Raw genomic sequence first — 20,786 nt, 5'->3', positions numbered from 1 at the left:
TTTGTTGCTCATTTGCTGCTAACAAGTTGCCAAAGAAAAAAAATTGTTTTGCTCTATTAGTTTTTTTTTTTTAATAAATAATGTTCCGCTAAAAGAAGATTAGGTTAGCGGAACAATACACACGTAGAATAAAACCGATCGACATAAAATATAATGTAGGAATTTATTGCTGATTTGTTGCTGTCGAAATATGCAAGTTACGAATTTGTTGCTTGCAAAATAGGTATAAATAACAACAAAAAAACCTCAGCGTACTACCTACAGCGTACTATTGACGTCAATGTGCGTCTTTTGTAGCGAAATATTAGAAAATGACACACAACAGATGAAAATTCTGCAAATTTAAAAGATTGTAATTGTTTCCCCGCATTCCTACGAGATAGACAAATTTCCCTTCGTGCATAATTATATCACATTATTTATCGAGGCCCGCGATGCCGTTTCCCACTCGGGATCGCCACTTGGAATCTCATAAATTTTCTACGCAGGCGTCACGCAAATATTAATTCAGCAACAAACATTCGTGCGAGCGGCTACCATTAAGCTGCCGCGCTGTTATACTATTAAATGCCCGCAATCGCAATTAATTCCTTGGCCAGTCCGCAATTTTTCCCGCGCAGCAGCCGCGAGTATCCCGCGTTGCATCTCCGTGGATGCAGGTGGCTGCGAGAGAGAGAGAGAGAAAGAGAGAGACGAAGAAACAGAGAGAAAGAGAAACGAGTAATTTAACCCTTTCCTATCGTAAGACATTACATACTGCGTGGATTCCTGCATTCTCCGCTTGTACGCCTCGAATTACGAAGCATAGCCTTGGCAAGGTTGCGCTACGCTAATGCGAAATGCATTCTCTATACGATAAACGCCGCGTGATCTCTCGTTTTGCGGTTTCGCGAGACGGCTTCTTTCCTCTTGCCCCCCTCCCCCTCCATTTCTCTCTTCTCCTCCTCTCTTCCGCTTCCCGAATCTCGCGACCGCAATCTCGAGCCGCAGGAAAACTCATTTTCCGATATATACATGTCCAATAATCCGTCTCTTTCTCTGCTCCTTTCTCGACGGCTTTGCCCGCTGATCTTGCCTTTCCTCTTCCTGTAAAGTTTCTCGACCGATATCGGCTCTCGTGCCGTACATGACCGAGAGCGTGGAACCTCGCTCGACCACAAGACGAAGTGAAAATAAAAACGTTTCGCGTCCGGTTCGAAAGAGAATGGCTTCCGTTTTTTTTTTTTCCCAACAGGGATATCGTTTAGTTTTATCGCAGACTTGCGCATTTACGTGAGTTTTAACACTCTGTTTGCAGTAAAACAGTTTACTCCACTTTTATCCTTGTAAATTAAACTCTACGTTTTCTCATTTTTAACAAATGCAGAACGCATAAAATAATCCAATTTTTAAATATTCTACAAGTGTCTTGTTTTATCTATCAATTCCGATGTTCCAATACGGAAAGAATTGCGCTAAAAGATCTAAAAAAATTTAGTTAGACAATTTTGCTGGACCATCAAAATAGTTGCGTAGAAATCTCAAAGATAATAAGTCATAAAAAGTTTTCATTTTCTATCAATCAGTTTGAGCGTTTTAAATAATTAGTTTAATTCAACAAAATTATTCTCGGATCTATATATTTAGGTATAAGTTAATTTTTTAGATCCTTTAGCAAAATACTTCTTTTCGTGAAGAAAAGATTTTCTATCTATCTGCAATAAGAATCCCATCGCACGTTTACAAAATCGTCAAATCCTTTGTTTCGTTCGTGTTTCGACTCTTCAATTTCCCTTTCAATTTGTTCCAAACTTTCTTCCATTCAATATCCGACCGTGCTCTTTCCCCATTGGAGGAGACTGCAATCTGATTGACTCCGAGCAACGTCGAAAGGCGTTTATCGTTCGACCAAAGGGAACGCATCCTTCCTCCCGAGAGAAATTTCATTAGTCGAGAGAGAAACTTCTCAACAGGATGCACTAAAGGACGAGGGAAAGAGAGGGGAATAAAAGGTATTGTCCCTTGTGTCGCGAAGTGATGTTCAATTCACCCGCGGCTGCGATGCCACAAGTATAATCGTGCGGTCCATCCAGTAGAGTGGATGAGCTGGCGAGAATTCGTTCACCTCCACACAGTGAATGAAACTTTCAATTACATTACATGGTAAAAAGGGGCCCTTTCAACGAAAACGCCACAAAAGTGCTATATCGCGCCTGTTTTAAAGTCCGGTGTAAAACGTAGTTGCGTAGTAGGCACCGGTAGATTCCGGTCTCGTCATTAAACTGGCGAGTAAAATGGAGTCCACATGACAGAGGAAAACTAAAGGTCTGTTTTCTGTGACTGAAGTAGTGTATTTACACCTTTAAAATGAGATGGATACATATGTGATATTTGGCAAAAGCGAGAAAAAGAGTTGTAGTGCAGAATTTTTTAGTCTAGTACAGAAATAAAACGGATCTTAAGGGATAGAATGAGTTTAGGATAATAACTCATTTATTTTATTAAGCATTCATGAGCAAACGATGAGCAAACGAATGCATGAAGAAAAAAATCGATTTTTTAATATTGGGGGGCTAGTGTGAAGTTGGCCCCCCAAAACATAATTTTCGTATATCTTTTGAACTAAGGGTGAGCAAACGAAAATTCCAACTGAGCATTCGTGAGCAAACGATGAGCAAACGAATGCATGAAGAAAAAAATCGATTTTTTAATATTGGGGGGCCAGCTTCACACGGGTCGATTTCGACTACATTATCGTTTGTACTTTAACTATAAAAAAAGATTTTTTAATCTATATATAAAGACAGTTAGAAAAATACTTATTTAAAAAATAATCGGTAAAACACAAACGATTTTAGGATCCTCTTAAAAGCCTCTGTTTATGCCAAATGCGGCTATGTATCGGGTATGTTAAGTTAGCACCCCAACTATAGCACTCAGGAGTTCTGATTAGAGTTCCCACTTCCTTTTGACGAGACGAAGAGTTCCCTATAGTTAATAACAAGAGTTCCGCTCAATAAACATTCTTTTTACATTTTTTAAAAATGGGGTGCTAACTTTTTATCGAATTTCGAGATGGAATAGTTCTGAGCGGCTTAATAGCTTCAATTTGCGATTGCCTAGAGTTCGTGATATGTAAAAAAAATTTTCGAACTTAAAAAAAAATTAAAAATTTTTGAAAAATTAATTTTTAGATACAATAGTTCTGATGATAATTTCTGCTTCTTTTTGACGATACGAGGAGTTCTCTATTATGATTTTTAATGATTTATACGCTTAATAATCATTTTTTAATAATTTTTCAAAAATGGGGTGCTAACTTTTTAACGAAATTCAAGATCGCATAGTTCTGATCAGCTTAACAGAAGTATTTTGTGAATACCTAGAGTTCTTGATACATAAAAAACATTTTTGAAGAATAATAAAGTTTAAAAAAAATAGTAGAAATCTTTGAAAATTTTTTTGAGAGTACCGAGTAGTTCTGAGTTGCGTTTCTTATAGTACTCGACGAGTTCTATCGAAAATTGTAAGGTGGAAAAGCGATTGGACCAACGGTTTCCGAGATATGCTCACTCTAAGAATTGTTGATCTTCTGAAATGTCGCTGTATCTTGCAAACCGTTGGTCCAATCGCTTTTTCACCTTACAGTTTTCGATAGAACTCGTCGAGAACTATAAGAAACGCTACTCAGAACTACTCGGTACTCTCAAAAAATTTTCCGACGTGGGACTTGGAAAAAAATTTGAAGTCAAAATTTTTTGGGAGTACCGAGTAGTTCTGATCGGAGTTCTGGACAGTTCTCGGCGAGTTCTGTCGAAAAGTATCAGGGCTCAAAGCGATTGGACCAACGGTTTCCGAGATATACTCTAAAAATTGTTGATCTTCTGACAAATGTCGCTGTATCTTGCAAACCGTTGGTCCAATCGCTTTTTCACCTTACAGTTTTCGATAGAACTCGTCGAGTACTATAAGAAACGCTACTCAGAACTACTCGGTACTCTCAAAAAAATTTTCAAAGATTTCTACTATTTTTTTAAAACTTTATTATTCTTCAAAAATGTTTTTTATGTATCAAGAACTCTAGGTATTCACAAAATAGTTCTGTTAAGCTGATCAGAACTATGCGACCTTGAATTTCGTTAAAAAGTTAGCACCCCATTTTTAAAAAATTATTAAAAAATGATTATTAAGCGCATATGTCATTAAAAATCATAGAGAACTCTTCGTATCGTCAAAAAGAAGCAGGAATTATCATCAGAACTATTGTATCTAAAAATTAATTTTTCAAAAATTTTTATTTTTTTTTTATTATTCGAAAATTTTTTTTACACATCAGGAACTCTAGGCAATCGCAAATTGAAGCTATTAAGCCGCTCAGAACTATTCCACCTCGAAATTCGATAAAAAGTTAGCACCCCATTTTTAAAAAATGTAAAAAAAATGTTTATTGAGCGGAACTCTTGTTATTAACTATAGGGAACTCTTCGTTTCGTCAAAAGGAAGTGGGAACTCTAATCAGAACTCCTGAGTACTATAGTTGGGATGCTAACTTAACATACCCCTATGTATCGCGATAGTGTATTACGATTCTATAAATCAAACTTCCATTTCCGACGTTTCTTCTCTTCACATCGACTATGTTCGCCTTTCGTATGTCTCTTCTTTACAGAGCATACGAGAGAAGTATCCTAGTCGAGTGAATTTATCAGAAGGGGATACCTAACATCGCGCGGACCTCTGTCGACATCCACGCGCGCCCGTTAACGTTTCCTCCATTCTTGTCTCTCCGTGAAATTTATCGGTCTCGCGGCCCATTGCTCTCCGTGTCGTCTTCGCTCGTTGCTGGGAAATTACGCGGAAGCCTTCGGAAACCACGCAAGATCCCGCGGCCATCGACGCCGTAACTTTTTCACGGCTCCGGAAACGCTAATGCATTGCCACTGAATATTTCAATCGCGCGACATCGCGCGAGCGCAATATTATCACGCGGATATATCTGGAATTGCATCTTTGCATGAGCGCGCATCAGCGTTGTTGGAAGAAAAAGAAGTACTTATAAAATATGCGTTGCAAATTCTACATATATATTCACTAAAAATTATTTACAAAAAAAATATTTATAAAACACTTCTAAAGTATAGAGTCTAATTAATGAGATTTCTTAAAAATATTAATTTAATATATGTATATGGAAAGAACGTTTCTACTGTGAAGTATCTAAAATTTTAGCTATAGATACAGATCTGAAAAAATAATTTTGTTATACTATCAAAATAATTGTGTAGCTGCAACTTGTTCAAAATGTTCAAATTTTTCGCAACATTATTATCGTGCTTGAGCGTTCTGAATAATTATTTTGATGGTGCAATAAAATTATTTTCAGATTTTGTAGGGAAAGATCGAGTGACATGGTCAGCGGCGGTAGGTATAGAATTGTTTAAAATTTTTAATGCACGTAGTAGCATTTAAATTTGGCAAATCCATCTTTACATAAAAGTTGAGATTTTTCTGTAAAATAAATGCAAATTATTATGCATTTTACTGTGCAATTGTTTATGCCGACATGGAGTTTACTTTATCAACAAATCACATTATTAAAGTTGAACTTCATTTTTAATTTACCAATGTAAACAGCATCTATTAATTTTTGAATTGTAGATTTAAAGTCTCCCTTATTTTTAAGCTGATTGAATTTCATATGTTACTTTTTTGTTGTATATTATACAAAAAATATCGAAGCTCGTATATAAATATAATCGATGAGATTTGGTCTGATGGCTGTTTTGTTCTCGATGAATACAAAAAAAAAATACGGGATAAATAAGAGGAAGAGAACATAATAGTAGTTGTTTAGAAAATAAAAATTAAGGAAATGACAATAAGAGAGATGAGTGAGCAATATTCTATTATGAAAAGTATTGAAAAATATCGGTGATAGATTAAAAACTATTGAAATAGGGCAGGAGATAGCATTAAAACCATACACAAACAATAATGGAACCGAACAGAAAAACATGTTTTTAAAAATATTTTTGTCCAATTTTACCTTTTAATTTACAAAAACAAGAAAACGAAATAATATTTAAAAAAACACATGATATGTAGAAATCTTGATTGTTTTCATTTGAAAAGAAATACGATTGAAAGACATTTTTTTATAGTCCTGACGTTCCTAGATCTCGATAAATTTTTTAATATTTCGGCAAAACTGTTTTCGTGTATATAATATTTGTTAAATTGTAGTTGTTTCTAGAACGATTGAATAGCAATGTCGTCGCTATCTGTTGTGTCGACGAAGCACTTCCGCTCGAAAGTTTCGTGAATATCGGGGCGCATGAGTGCTCCCGCGGACCCATTGTCTCCAAGGGACAACACACGTCACGGAATACGATTCGCGCCCGGGGTACTCGGAGCGATACATCCTGTCTATCGTCAGGTAGCGGCCGGCAGTGGTCGGAGACGGGAGAAAGAAACAGAGAGAAAGGATGGATAATAGGCAGAAAAAAACCGCGGGCGAGAAGCGAAATCGAACATGCCGGAACGATACCGGGAGAAAAGTGGTCCATTGTGGCTCGACACGGAAATAATGCTGACCGGTCCGATATAGATGGAGTCGCGATTTCCAGGGGTCGATTGACGAGTGAAAAATGGCCCGAGAATCGCTCGGCTTGTAAAAAAAAAAAAAATACAACGCACCGTGGATGAACAAACACAAGCATTTAATACATTGCGTTCCGATCCCGCGTGACAGCGATTCGTTGTTTCGCGATTATTTCTGGGCGAGTGACGTTTTCGATGTTTCGTTAATCCTGTAAAAATACCGCTAAATAATTTATTTCTTTCGCTGAGCGCCCTTTATTTTCGTTGATATTTAATTCCTAGACTTAAGCGTCTCTGTCAACGTTATTTACTTTTGTGTAAATAGAGAAATATTTAAAATTTAGTACTTTTAATAAAAAGAAATATTACACATTAATATATTGACTACAGCCTAAAAAATTATATTACACTATAATTAAAGATCGGTAGTAATCTCACGTACTTATTAAAAAATATATAATTATACTAAATCATATGTACCTATAGGATAAAAAAGGATTCATCAGTTATTCATTACTGCAATTAGTTCATTTTCTTTCACGTTAATTGCAAGCGCTATTTTGTAATTTATTTTTAAACAAACCATAATAATAGTCTTAATAGAGATAAGCAATGTGATATACATATATATGCGGTAGATAAGGTGACAATTAGCGTAGAGCAGATTTCTCGTGATATTACAAGCTAATGAAGCATAACGGCGAAGAAGACGAGAATCTTCGTGACGAGGGCGATGAAGAGGTTGCGGTAAGGAAAGGGTTACGCTGAGCACAAAGATAAACGAGCAAAATTAGTAAAGTGAGAAGCAAATTGTCTGTAAACTTGAAGAGATAACGGAATTTTATTTTAACAAACTATTTAATACTTTGGATTAAATTACTCATTAGATTTAATGAAGCTTCCTTGTAAATTAAAATTGTATGTTATTCCTCGAACTTCTCTATTGAATGGAAAACAAGTTACACATTTTAAGACTTTTTTGTCGATAATGACATTTGAGAAAATTTACGATAAGTCCTGGCGAATAAACTTTATTTTATATCTTTTACTTTTTATCTTTCCTGGAAAATCACTTCTTCAATACAGTGCAGGTTTCACAGAAACGTTAGCAAAATATAAAAATTACGAAAAATTACTTAAATACTTAAATTAAAATTCGTATCTTTTTAATTGACGATATTATATAATAATATTACATCATGCAAAATATATATAGATACTAATTTTATTAATAAATAAATTCTTTTAAAAATAGCAAGCAATCAAATTAGATAAACAGACATGATATTTATTACGTACGTAGAATATTTTAATAAAATATTACACGCGTGTGTCACTACGGCTTATTTGGAGAGTATGACAGAAATAAATAAAAGCTTTCTCATCAAAAGACAGGTTTGTAATCCTAGGCTCCCACGAATCATCTTTCCATTACGCGATATAATTATAGGTCGTCCGCGATTCCCGACAATTACAACAGCAGTATCCTACCACGTGGTGGTTGTAAGGTCTTCAGCGGCGTTTCGCAAACTGAGGGAAGCAATTTCACGCGACTACCTGCTCATTGCGTCACGAAAGATCGGTAACTCAAAGTCCAATTCAGAAAGAACAACATCTCCGGAATGTTTGCTCAGGCTTGCCTCGCGCTGAGATAATATTTGCGAACGCGCGGTCTCAAATGAACACACTTTGCTGTAATCCGGGTATGGACAGTTTCTACGAGATGATCCGCAGAAATACAACGTAAATTCGCAGTAAGACTTTTTAAAGCGATTTTGAAGAGAGAAATTCACGCTCGAGAATTTGCTCGAGAACAGAAAGCAGATATAACGGAAGACGCATTGCCGTGGAAAGCGAAGGAGCGGCTTGAGCACGCAACTTTCGCGGAATAATGCGAGCGTTATCGATCCGCAGTGGAAAGGAAACGCCGCTTTAATCTCTCATTAGTCTCGCGGCTAACGCGAGAACGCAGTCCGGCACGCGCTGCCGTTTTATTCCTATTAGAAATATCTGCAAGTCGGCAATATCTCACCTTGCAGATATTTTCTGTTAATACGAATTACATCTGCATATTTAATTAACACTAATTTTCGATACGCGAAAAATTATAATTTTATTTGTAAATTACGTACTGTTGAGAGTCAATGTAAGTATATTTATGATGGCAATTGAACAATCGGGCTATGTGAAGTTGGCCCCCCCACTATTGCAAATCTAAAAATGACCATGACCATTCGTTAGGTGGTTGTTTGGTGGTGTTTGGTAGTCCATTCCGGACGTTTAGTAGTCAAAGATATAATGAGAAATGTCAAAAAAAGAAGAACGCTCGTAAAGTTAGCCCCCCCATTTCTAAAACTCGGCTTTGCAGACTGCAAATGCAATAATGGCTGTAAGCATTCGTTTGGTGGTCGCTTACTGACGTTTGGTAGTCCATTCCCGATAATTGGTAGTTGAAATTATAACCGGAAATGTCAAAAAAATGATATACGCGCGTGAAGTTAGCCCCCCATTTTTAAAACTCGGCTTTGCAGAATGCAAATGCAATAATGGCTGTAAGCATTCGTTTGGTGGTCGCTTACTGATGTTTGGTAGTCCATTCTTGAGTATTGGTAGTCAGAACTATAACTAAGTGTATCAATAAACGGCATATATTCATGTATTTTACCTGATTATTTCTAAAACTCGGCTTTTTCGATTACATATGATATATAGGCTAGCTGTATTCCAAAATAAAATTTATTAAAAGAATTTTGTGATCTTTTGGACATTGTTATTTTTTTGGAGGTGTGAATTAGAAATATACATATATAATTAATTAAATTTAAAAATGTGTGTTGATATATCCATATTATTTTTTCTCGTCAAAATAAAATTTATTTATTATATAATATTAATTATAAAATAAAATTTAATAATATAATATATATATATAAAAGTGTGTAACAAAAAATAAAATTTTTATGACATTTCTCATTTTTGACTACCAAACGTCCGGAATGGACTACCAAACGTCAGTAAGCGACCACCAAACGAATGCTTACAGCCATTATTGCATTTGCATTCTGCAAAGCCGAGTTTTAAAAATAGGGGGCTAACTTCACGCGCGTATATCATTTTTTTGATATTTCCGGCTATAATTTCGACTACCAATTATCGGAAATGGACTACCAAACGTCAGTAAGCGACCACCAAACGAATGCTTACAGACATTATTGCATTTGCAATCTGCAAATCCGAGTTTAAGAAATGGGGGGGCTAACTTCACTCGCGTTCTTCTTTTTTTGACATTTCTCATTATATCTTTGACTACCAAACGTCCGGAATGGACTACCAAACACCACCAAACGACCACCAAACGAATGGTAATGGTCATTTTTAGATTTGCAATAGTGGGGGTCCAACTTCACATAGCCGAACAATCAGCGTGCGCACAAGCATGTTAGAAAGATGTAACACAGGCCAGAGATCTACCCCTGTTAAGCTAGCTCCCTCTCTTCCACCAGTGCTAAATAAATTCTAACACATTCCAAAATTAAGTGCTAATTAGATGTCGAAGTGCAAAAATAAATGCTCGATTTGTTTGGCAGAAAATAACAAAAATATTAGGATGGCTGGCTTAACATTAAGTTTTAGTCCCTACCCATAAAAAAATTAATATTTATTGCATAAACAAACACAGCGGAATTAAGTGCTAATTAGGTGCTCCAAGAAAATGATCAAAATATTTCGAAAATATATTAAATACAGAATTATATACAGAACTTCGACGCCAATCAAACAGTTGGCTCACAAGAGAGAAGTTACGTTAAAAAATTAGATGTGTGTTCCGACAAATTTGGTATTAAAATATGTATTTCTTTAGAATGTTATTTTTGAAAGAAAAAATCATAAATGTAGAATAAAGTAATCAAGCATATCGGTTTTGCGTAAAATACTACGACACCAGCATCATGAGTTACGATATTGGGTAAAGATTTATTTTAAATGTAAGATATTTATTACTCCTATCTCAAGACAATAAGTCAATCTTACTTAATTCGCGAGGAGGGAAAACGTAGGAAATATTGATCCAATTTTAATATCAATTTATTTTTATCCTGCATAAAGTTACGATAAGATCAAATATATCAAGAATGTTTTTTATCTTGTTATTAGAAATCCTTTCTGAGAAAGCGGTTTGGTGAAGTATCTAAAAATGTTAGAGATATATATAGACCTGAAAGTAATTTTTTTTTGGGTTATCAAAATAATTATGAAGAACGCTCAAGCTCCGGAATGTCACAACTTTTTGCAGTATACTATAATTGTGCTTGAATTTCTTACATAATTATTTTGATGATTTAATAAAATTATATTTCCAAATGTGTCCCCTCAACTTTTCATCAAAAACGTTGTCTCCATGTATATCTCGGGTAATGTAGTGTTACATCAGTTACGATGTAACCGAGATATTTAGAACGTGTGTACAATGTGCGTGCAGCTTGTTGCTATTCTTGTACTGAAGCTAAGGATGACGCGAGATTATACAACCTACGGTAACCCTTTCATAACTACAAAATTTATAAATAAGTACATGCATTGAACACAACGCGTAAAAAACTAAGCGCAAAAAACAAATACGTGCATGATATTTGACAAAGTCACGTAACTTCGACACCGACTATATCCGCGTACGTGAGTTTATAAAACGGTTTGACTCTAGTTTATTTATTTGCTCCAACAAACGGAAATATGTTAAAAGTTCACGCGGCGGAAACAACGCGATTTTCAACACTTACATGATGAAAATGTTGATGTTGCAAATTTGTTTGTAAGTTTTATCAAGAAATATAAATATTCTAAAGTACTGTGACGATATTTTGCATGTCCAGCACGTATCGTGCATATGAATAAATCAAGCGGTCTAATAACTGCGTTCTTATGTTTCCTCGCGAGCGTTATACGATATATCGACGTTGACAACGACACATTATTATTGATCGCTCGCTCGTTCATAGACCGCTGGCGCGAACAATATAACAACGGTCGTAAAGATGCCGATCGCAGACTCCACGCGAGACATTCGGTATATGAGCCCCCAAGCAGACTCTCGCAGGATGGCCTGGTCGAGGAAACAAAGGGGCGCCGGAGAAATCGATCTGTCTGCTCGATGGAGAAGTGGCGGAAAGCCGGCGGCGAGCCCGACCCGTAAAAGTCAGTGCAAAGCTCAGGGTTTCTCAGTCCGAGTCTATAGACCTTTAGGATGTTGAACCCAACGCGTCTTGCCCATTCGAGCGCAATAAAAATCCGGACCGACGCCCGTAAGATTAGAGCACGTAGCATTACGTTCCTTGTAGGATGGCCCGGAAAAACGTATGCGGCAAGTAAACGCCCCGTTTGTCTTAAGGCGTCGTATACGTGCTCCCATAGTCCCATATATTTCATAAACCCAAGGTTCTCTCTGTCTCTCTATCCTTCTTTCTTTCTTTTTTTCATTGTTTAACTTTCAGAAATTAGAATGCAAGTTCAATTTAATCAAATGTTATACAATTTTGAAAAATATCAAAATATATAAAGTATTTAAAAATATTAAAAAATTAGATAATGTTCTCTAATGTATTGAAATGTATAAGTGTTTATTATAAAGTGTTTATTATAATAGAAGGTACGAGAATATTCTTTTCATTCAGGTTTTAATTTGATGCTAAAATCGTGTTTCTATCGATCAGATTAGTTCACTATTCTTATTGTTGGCATATACTATTATGTATAAAAAGAGATAGAAAAAGTTACATATCAACTATTCATTTTTATCACAGTTTGTAGTAGCTGTTGCTGATATGTTTAACATAACATTCGATATCGCCATTGACAGTATCGGATAACGCTAATACACGTGAGTCTAGCGTTCAAAGATGATAAATTAAATGGTCACACTCTACATAGGTAGATAGTAGAGTTTTTCTCTCAGGTTGCTTTTATTTATAAATATATATCAGAAATATCGAAGAATAATGTACTTAAAGAATTTTTACATAGAATCTTTGTGGAATGTGGCGTTTCTTTTAAAAAAATTCTATAAAACAAATAGAAAAAAAGAGAGAATCTTTAATAAATTAAAAAAGAACCAAATCAAAAAAGATTTGTCCTTAAAATTTAACAATAAAACTCGAATGTATTACACATATATGTCACATGAGATATAATTTTACTTATTTTATTTTTACTTGTCACCAACGACAGTTCATTTTATGTTCTGTGACAAAAGTCAATTTCGTCTTTTAAGAAATAACTGACTGTTATTCACGCAATCGTAAAATCAAGGCGCAAGTATAATGAAAATTTACGATGATACTCGACTCACCGTTTCCGGAGTTGTGGATAGCCTTGATAGCCTTTTTCAGCTTTGTGAGACCATCCCTATCGAAGTCCAAGGTCTGAAAGAAGAAAGTAACAATGGTAATACAGTAAAATATACAAGCAAGCTAGTAAAATGATAATTTCTTGAACCACGTCTACGAAATTTTGTAAGTCAGATTGTTAATGTGTGATCGGTCTTGCATTTTAATAAGCATTTACGTATCGTGCGAGCGACATAAATTTAAAATATATCAGATGATCTTTCTTCCGTTAACAAAGGACATACTCTGAAGTATTTAAGATTTTATTATTTTAATTTGTATAATATAATTTTGGAATATTTAAACTGACAATCGGTCGTAACGTTCCATTTCATTTTGTTCAATTGTTTACATAAAAATTGTGGTTGCATTCCAGGAGCGCGTTATCAACAAATTCTATGCTCTTTTACGTCTAATGAACACTAAAGATATAGGGATGACTCATTGAAAGTACATTCCTGAAATGCAGCCTTTTACTGATAATGCTTTAAAAAATTATAACTAAATTAAGAAATATTTAACCTAAAAATATTACTAATAACTCGATAATAAAAAAAACGATATAACAAGAATTTAACTATAATATAACTGTAATTATCAATATAACAAGAATTAAAGCGACGGAATTAATTTTGGAAATTTCACACATTTCAATATTAACGAAATTTTAATTTAGATATTTAAATGACAAGGTACATTAAACTTTAATAACTTTAATATCTATTTGGTCAAATTTTAATTATATCAGTAGTATACCACTTTTCAAATATCTTTTAAACGCAAGAGTTCTTTTGTAAGACTTCAGAAAATTCTACAGATACTAAATTGAAAGATTTAAATTTCACGTGATATACGCTCTGTGGGAGTCATAAATCCGGATGTGTCTTTCATTTAAATTCGTTATTCACCCGGATTCGTGAATCTGGACGTCCGGTTAGCTTTAAGCTCCCTGTGTGCTTTAAGCCGCTTTTATCAGCTTTGCTAATAAAGGAGAGAATAAAGATATGAGTAAAACATTACGCTCATAAGATGATTACCAGCTGTAACTTTATTGCGCGTTCAGGGCTAAAATACGATCATAAAGCGATTAATCCGGAAGTGCCGCCGTTCATTTATTTACTTCATTTAACAACGAGAAAATGCTGACGACATATATTTAACCGATGTATGAATCACACCTGCCTGGCATTCACGTATGATACATCACTCGTCGTTGTTGCATCTTTGTTGACCAAATCGACGCGCTCATGGTCGCGTCGTACTTTATTTCAGTGCGGATGGAAGACAGAAAAATAGAAGCAAGGTGAAGCGTGCAAAGATAGATACAGATGTTAAAAATAAAACACTTGACACAATAATCAAATAATCTCTCTTTTACACATACATATAGTTTATTTTTTTTATAGCGTATACAGACGTATATGGGTGCATCCAGGAGAAGAGAGGAGAGAACTTAGAAGATTCAACTCTCGTAAATTTTTAATTATAATAAGAAATACAAACTTTATGACTCAATGACATATTTGACATATTTGACTCAACTTCTTACTTTTTTACTTTTATAACTTTATTTTTTACCTTTGACATTACTGTGACCCCTTTAAAGATGTGTTAAAACGTTTTAAAAAAACAATGGTTGCATTATTCTTTAATTTTGTAAATTATATTCTTTGTAAAAAAAATTATTTTATTTTCTTTGCCTTACTTATCATTCTTTTTCCTTTTTTATTTAATTTTAGACAATATCGCACATTTTTAATAATATTCAGCAATGTTTTCTCAATACAGCAGACTTTTCTATTTTTTTCAAAATTTTTTTCTTTAGAAAAATGATCATGAATATTTTGTGTGTGTGTATGTAACAATAATAACAATAACATTATTAAAAACTATATATTTCATTTTTTTAAATAAAAATTAAGTATTTTATTTATACCTTCTTCAGAAAAAAAAATACAAATGTAATATTTTCCTCATAATAAGGAGACATTCTAGTTCTAGTATCTAAAAAAGTAATTTATTAATGCAAAAAATTGCTATTTATATAATAACAAAATGATAACCCCTTCGTTCCACTTGAAAAGAATTCTGGATATGCACTGCATTTTGCAAGAGGCATAGAATAAATTATACACAGTTGTTTAAAAAAATCAATATATAAAATAAAAAATATTGATGCGTCAATTAACTAAGTACAAAATTCTTCACCGGAGAGAAATGTAATATAATTTTAAATTAAAAAGAAAGAAAACATCGAACGAATTTAGTCCATATATCGACCATTTTTCTAATACCGCGAAACAAATCGCACGCAGATGGAAGGAAAAGAACAAAAGAGGGGACGATATGAAATCTATAAGAAAAAAGACGAAGGAAAAGAAGCGAGGAAGAAAAAAGATCGAGCCACGCAATGATCGAGGGCGTCTGGACGCGCCAGGAATTCGCGCGGTATACGAGTAATAAAAACGACGGGGATGCTGTACTGGAATAGCATCCGTTCGACGACGACAAATACCGATAAGAGTTTAATAAGCGAGCGAACGTAAGGAACACGCGCGTGATTAACGTACGATACGACGCGACGCGACGAACAAATTTAACGTGCAGCTTATAATGAACAGACGCAGAGGTTCGCGGAACGCACAAAATTATTAACGCATTCATTTGCCGACGCAATTATATCTGAATATCCATTACTGCGGACGATTCATATTTTACGAGAATTCCTCCGAAATACGCGCTCTTCCATTCTTGATCGTCCCTCAAATACGGAGTTATTAAAATAATATGAGAAATATACACAAAAGGGGATTCCTATTTTCTGAGCAAGCACAAAAAATTGAAGGTGATATTTCTTGACTTATTTTAAGAAGAAAAGGTCTTACGTGTGTGAACATATGTTTTAAATTACTTTGTTTTCAAAATATAGCTCGAAATATAAGGTGTCAAACTTGATATATATCTGAAATGAATTTATTTTTCTCTCAATTCATATAGATGTATTATTCCAATATTTGGCTTTCACTGGCTTCACTTGGTAAATAATGCTTCTCTTAGTGGATTTATTCAAATTATTGAGAAAAAAAATGAAATTTTTCTCAAATCTGGAAAACACGTAGAGATATTATATTCAAGTTCGGTTTACGTACATTTTTCTAATGCCGCGATAAAACATTTTTATATTCATCAGAGACATGAGTATGGATTATGGATAATTGTGTATTACGAGATAATCATATTACATGAAGTAGTTTAGAACATATATTCATATGATCTTTTCATCCTAAAATAAATTAAGAAATATCTCCTTCAATTTTTTGTACTCAGAAGTCACCCTAATTTGAAAAAGTTTAGTCTAAAAGTTAAAATAAAACTGTATAAAACTCATAAAAAAGCACGTGAATCGTTTCTTTAATCGTTTGAAAAATCGAATCTTTTCGTATCGCGCAATATTTAATCTAATATTATAAACGTTTTTTTTTTTTAAATTAGTAACTTTTCATATTTGACTAAACTTTCATCGGGAGAGCGCAAACGTGTGCGTGACGCGTATCGCCACGTCCGACGCAATTATTTTCGTCCACAGAGAGGAGCGATCGAAAAAAAAAATCCGAGCGAAAGAGAAATAGAATACGTTGCCGGTCGGCCTTGCCGGATTCTCCCCCTCGACGGCATTCGGGCAGCCGGCGATGCGTTTCGCCGTCCTTGAGGCTCTCAGAGAAGGCCGCGCACGAGCCCGCAGAGCAAAACGACTCTCGACTTCATCGGGATCGGTATTCTCGCCTCCACCACGCCCGCGACCTCTCTTCTTTTCCCTCTCGTCTCGCTTCCTGCCCCCGGAACCGGACGAGAGAACCGGGAAGATAATAGTGTGTGTGCCTCTGGGACATGGGCCTTATGTTCCGCTGTCTTACGCCTTCGCACGCAAGTATATTGTCAAGAAATACTTGTGAATTTAACAAAAGAATTTCCCATACGGAGACACTTGTTCCCAAAAAATTCTTATAGAATTATGGAAAATTATAGGCTTACAAGACTAAACATTATTTTATTACCGACGGAGATCAAGAAAAAATTGTTCCTTACATTAATAACATAATGAGATGTATTGTACAATACAAATAATATATTTTTGTTGTTGAAGTACTATGTGTAAAGATAACAATGATAAATGAGAAATTTGATTAATCGAGAAGGCGTTTCAGAATTGTGATTCATAGTAGAGGGATGAGGCTTCATATCTCTTTCCTATCGGTCGTTTGAATATACTATTTCACGAGCGTAATAAATGACTCACAGATCAAACTTTTTGATCAGAATCTCTTAATCATCGTGAGAATCATGCAAAAACGACTATACTAACAGTTTGAATAATCGAAATATAATGGCGTCGTAATATTAAAATCATAACATCAATTAAATAACGTATCTATAATAACAATAAAAATATTTGCTGTCACATAATGGTAACGTGTCATTTTATAAAGTCGAAAATATATAAACGCACGGGTAAATTTTTATTTTCTAAAATAGAAAATTGTTGAAGTCAATCAATTAGGCTTCGTGTTCGGTAAACCAAGTGCCTTCTCATGCGAATCCAAGATAAGCAGCAGACACGCGTCTCGTGTCTCACCGGTCAATAATTAGCCACGATGGCACCCGCGTGCCTACGTAACCTCGCGTCCCCGGCTGTAATTGCCTGTCTCGCTAATTAATGCACGTTATGAGCACGTACGCGTAAAGGTTACGCCGCTGGCAGAGAAGCCAGCAGCATATGGTCAGTATATGGTATACTGGATGTCTCAGGAATCGATCGCCTGTGTGGCGTAGCCTTACGTGCGGTGCCTTTATGGCAAAAAAGTATTCCGAAATAGTCCGACGTGTAATTGTATTTCTTTTGTTAAAAATTCTTCAAGTATATAATTTCATGTGTTTTTATTATCATATTATTATATCACATACTTTTATTAATCTTTAAAATTAGATGTTTCCGTAAGAGTAAAATTTCTCCCTTTTTTTATTCAAGATTTACTTAAATTTTGTTTTCCCAAATCTGCGATTAATTTTTATTAATTCTTAAAATAAAGACAGAATTATTTAGACATATTATTACAAAACTTATTTAACACTTCTAGAATGCTATCGCTAGTGAGTGACATACATACAGTATCGCTATCAATACGTAAATTTTACGTACAAGGAAAAAGGCCTGCACTTTTAATTAATGTAACAGAAATTTTTCATACACTTTTCACTTTTAATAACAACAAATTTATAATCTAGACTTTTATAACACAAATAACCTAACTAAATAATTAACTTCAAAGGAAAAAAAAAATACGCTCACTATCAAATTCAATCTCGAAATTATATAAGGTAGTTCAATCTTTATTGTATTTCTTCATAATATTTAAATAAAATATATAGTAACATAAAATTATAAAACTGCGCAATAATCGAAATTACTTATCACGCTATCTATTATATTATAACATTGACCACTAAAGGATCCAAACGGCTTTATAGAATTATCAGAATTTTTAAAATCTTATCTCCGTTTATCCCAGCTTTTAGCATGGCAGATTGGCCAGATTGGATTTCCTGATAATCACTGAAGGCATATATAACTTAGCGCTCAATAATCTCGCTCACTTTTACACATAAAATTTATATATTGATATTATTCTGAGGTGTAAACGTATATAATACTTATAAGAGAATTTTTGAAACATTTTAAGCACAGAGAGCAACACAAAAAAATATGTAACAAGACGTAAATAATATTCTATACGCTACTATGCTATCAAAATGGAGTCTGTCGTAATACGTTTACTAAATAAGCATAAAATTCCTAACTAAATCACGACGGAGAGAAATATTTTGCGATCACAATTGATATTCGATACGTTACATGGAGAACATAAGATTCCACTTTACGGCCCCTATAACTCTTATGACAGTAACGATATCGTTACATTGTCGTTGCACAGGTTTTATATGTTATACATAGTAAAAAGGCTGTACAACATCAATGATATAACGATATCATTACAGTTATTACAGAATAGGGGCTTATGTTTCCATCATCAAGTCGAGTTAGCAACTCTGAGTAAAACCGACTAACGCATTCATCTTCCGTGTACGTAACCTTTGGAGAGATTAAGGAGCAACTCCGGAAACTATCCTTCCTTATATTGCAACGCAATATAAAACGTATTGTGCAGTCGAGGACGACATTGCAAGTTTCGCGAAGTTTCGACCGAGGAAACTTTCCCTCGAGTTACACCCATTATAATTCTCGCGTGTACTTCTACAATGTATCTGTTCGTGCGTCGAAGCGGTATGTGTGCCAGCAGCGTACGATGTGTCGTGAAAAGTGTTTTTCTCGTGAATCACTTGAGAACACCCCGATGCCGGTAAACCAGACGGCCTTTATTGTACATTAGACGATAAATCGCGCGTGATTCCGCTTTGTGCGAGCCTTACAAAGCGCAATTAATGATCCAGACTCTCGTCTCCATCGTGTCGCGTGTCTCACGTTCTACGTACCTATACATATACAAAGTAAGTATTCTTCTTAGTAGGTGCTAAACGGTTTTCCCGGTACTTCACGAGAAAAGTTTTTTCGTCGTGCAGACGCAATGCGGAAATATATACGTAATGAAACTTGCATTTCACTTCTTATCCAAGTCTGGAATTTATAGAAGAACACGTGTCATCGAAGCAGTACAGTTAAAACTTTTACATACGACTTGATTTATCGATCGAAATACGTATTTGAGCTTAACAATAAAAGCATAATAATAAAAATAGCATTGCTAAAGTAAAAAATAACGTAGTATTTTACAATAAGAAAGAAATCGTCGCGACCGAACGTTGAAGTGACATTACACTGAAAGAAATATTCTAAATTTTTTTAAATCACGTGTTTGAATAGTATCAATTAAGTATTTACTAAATATAAAAATATGTTTATTTGGTATAAGAAAATCATCAGATTGATTCAGCAATCATTATTTTAATGAGTAAATATTGATTTACTGTAAATGTTTAATTGATACTATTTAAATATATTTTTATTAAAATACATCAAAGTACATATTTTAGTGTACAATCGCATCGTCTGAATGGAAATGCGATCGAAACGTGCGTCTCGCGACAGTGTGGAGAGAATTAACAGGATCATCATCATCATCATCATCATCATCATCGGCCGCGAGAGATTACGCGAGCGTTAAAAATCCTTAACGACGCCGCCTACGGCGATTCGCGTGTATTCTGACGTGTCGCAGAATGACGCGGACGTCAGACGGTGACGAGAAAAGTCGTATTCTTGCTGCCGGGTAGATAAACCTGCAGTACGACGTACGACCTGAAAACGATTCCCGCGGCGGTTTTCTCGCTTGCGAACGTGCTCGCCGATCGCCGCCGGAATGCGACTTGCCTGGCAATAGCTCGCGCGAGAACGTCGCGTCCGCGAATTCCAGAGGCTCGAACGAGGCAGAGAAACGCACGCACACGCATTTCCGATGCTTGCATGGAGCCGTGCATCGACACCATTTTTCGACAGTGGTGCGATGTTAAGTGACTAGATCCAGCGAACAAAAATGCACTGGATCGAATTTCACGGCCAGCTTTCGCATCGTGTTTCACTGAAGTAAAAGAACCAGTTCTATTAATGCGATCTTTCGATTTTATTCTTGAGAAAAAAACAAGCGATTTTCTACGACATAATTTCAAATCGAATTTTTTTGCGGGATAACTAATGTTCTACTCTAAAAGGACTGTTTTGAGTCGATCTTTTTGCAAAAAAAAAAAAAAAACTGT

At 35.0% G+C, this 20,786-nt stretch overlaps 1 protein-coding gene across 1 annotated transcript in view; it reads right to left on the bottom strand.

Moving 5' to 3' along the window:
- The window catches only part of Asap (ArfGAP domain of ASAP), a 57,083-nt gene that overhangs the window by 14,517 nt on the left and 21,780 nt on the right, over positions 1–20,786 (bottom strand). The window contains exon 2 of the mRNA XM_018547882.1: positions 12,923–12,995. Coding sequence (XP_018403384.1) covers positions 12,923–12,995 — 73 coding nt within the window. The remainder of the gene's footprint in view (positions 1–12,922; positions 12,996–20,786) is intronic.

Source organism: Cyphomyrmex costatus, unplaced genomic scaffold (genome assembly GCF_001594065.2).
Source record: "Cyphomyrmex costatus isolate MS0001 unplaced genomic scaffold, Ccosl1.0 scaffold69, whole genome shotgun sequence".
Classification (NCBI taxonomy): Eukaryota; Metazoa; Arthropoda; class Insecta; order Hymenoptera; family Formicidae; genus Cyphomyrmex; species Cyphomyrmex costatus.
This window is presented reverse-complemented; position numbering and strand designations above follow the sequence as displayed.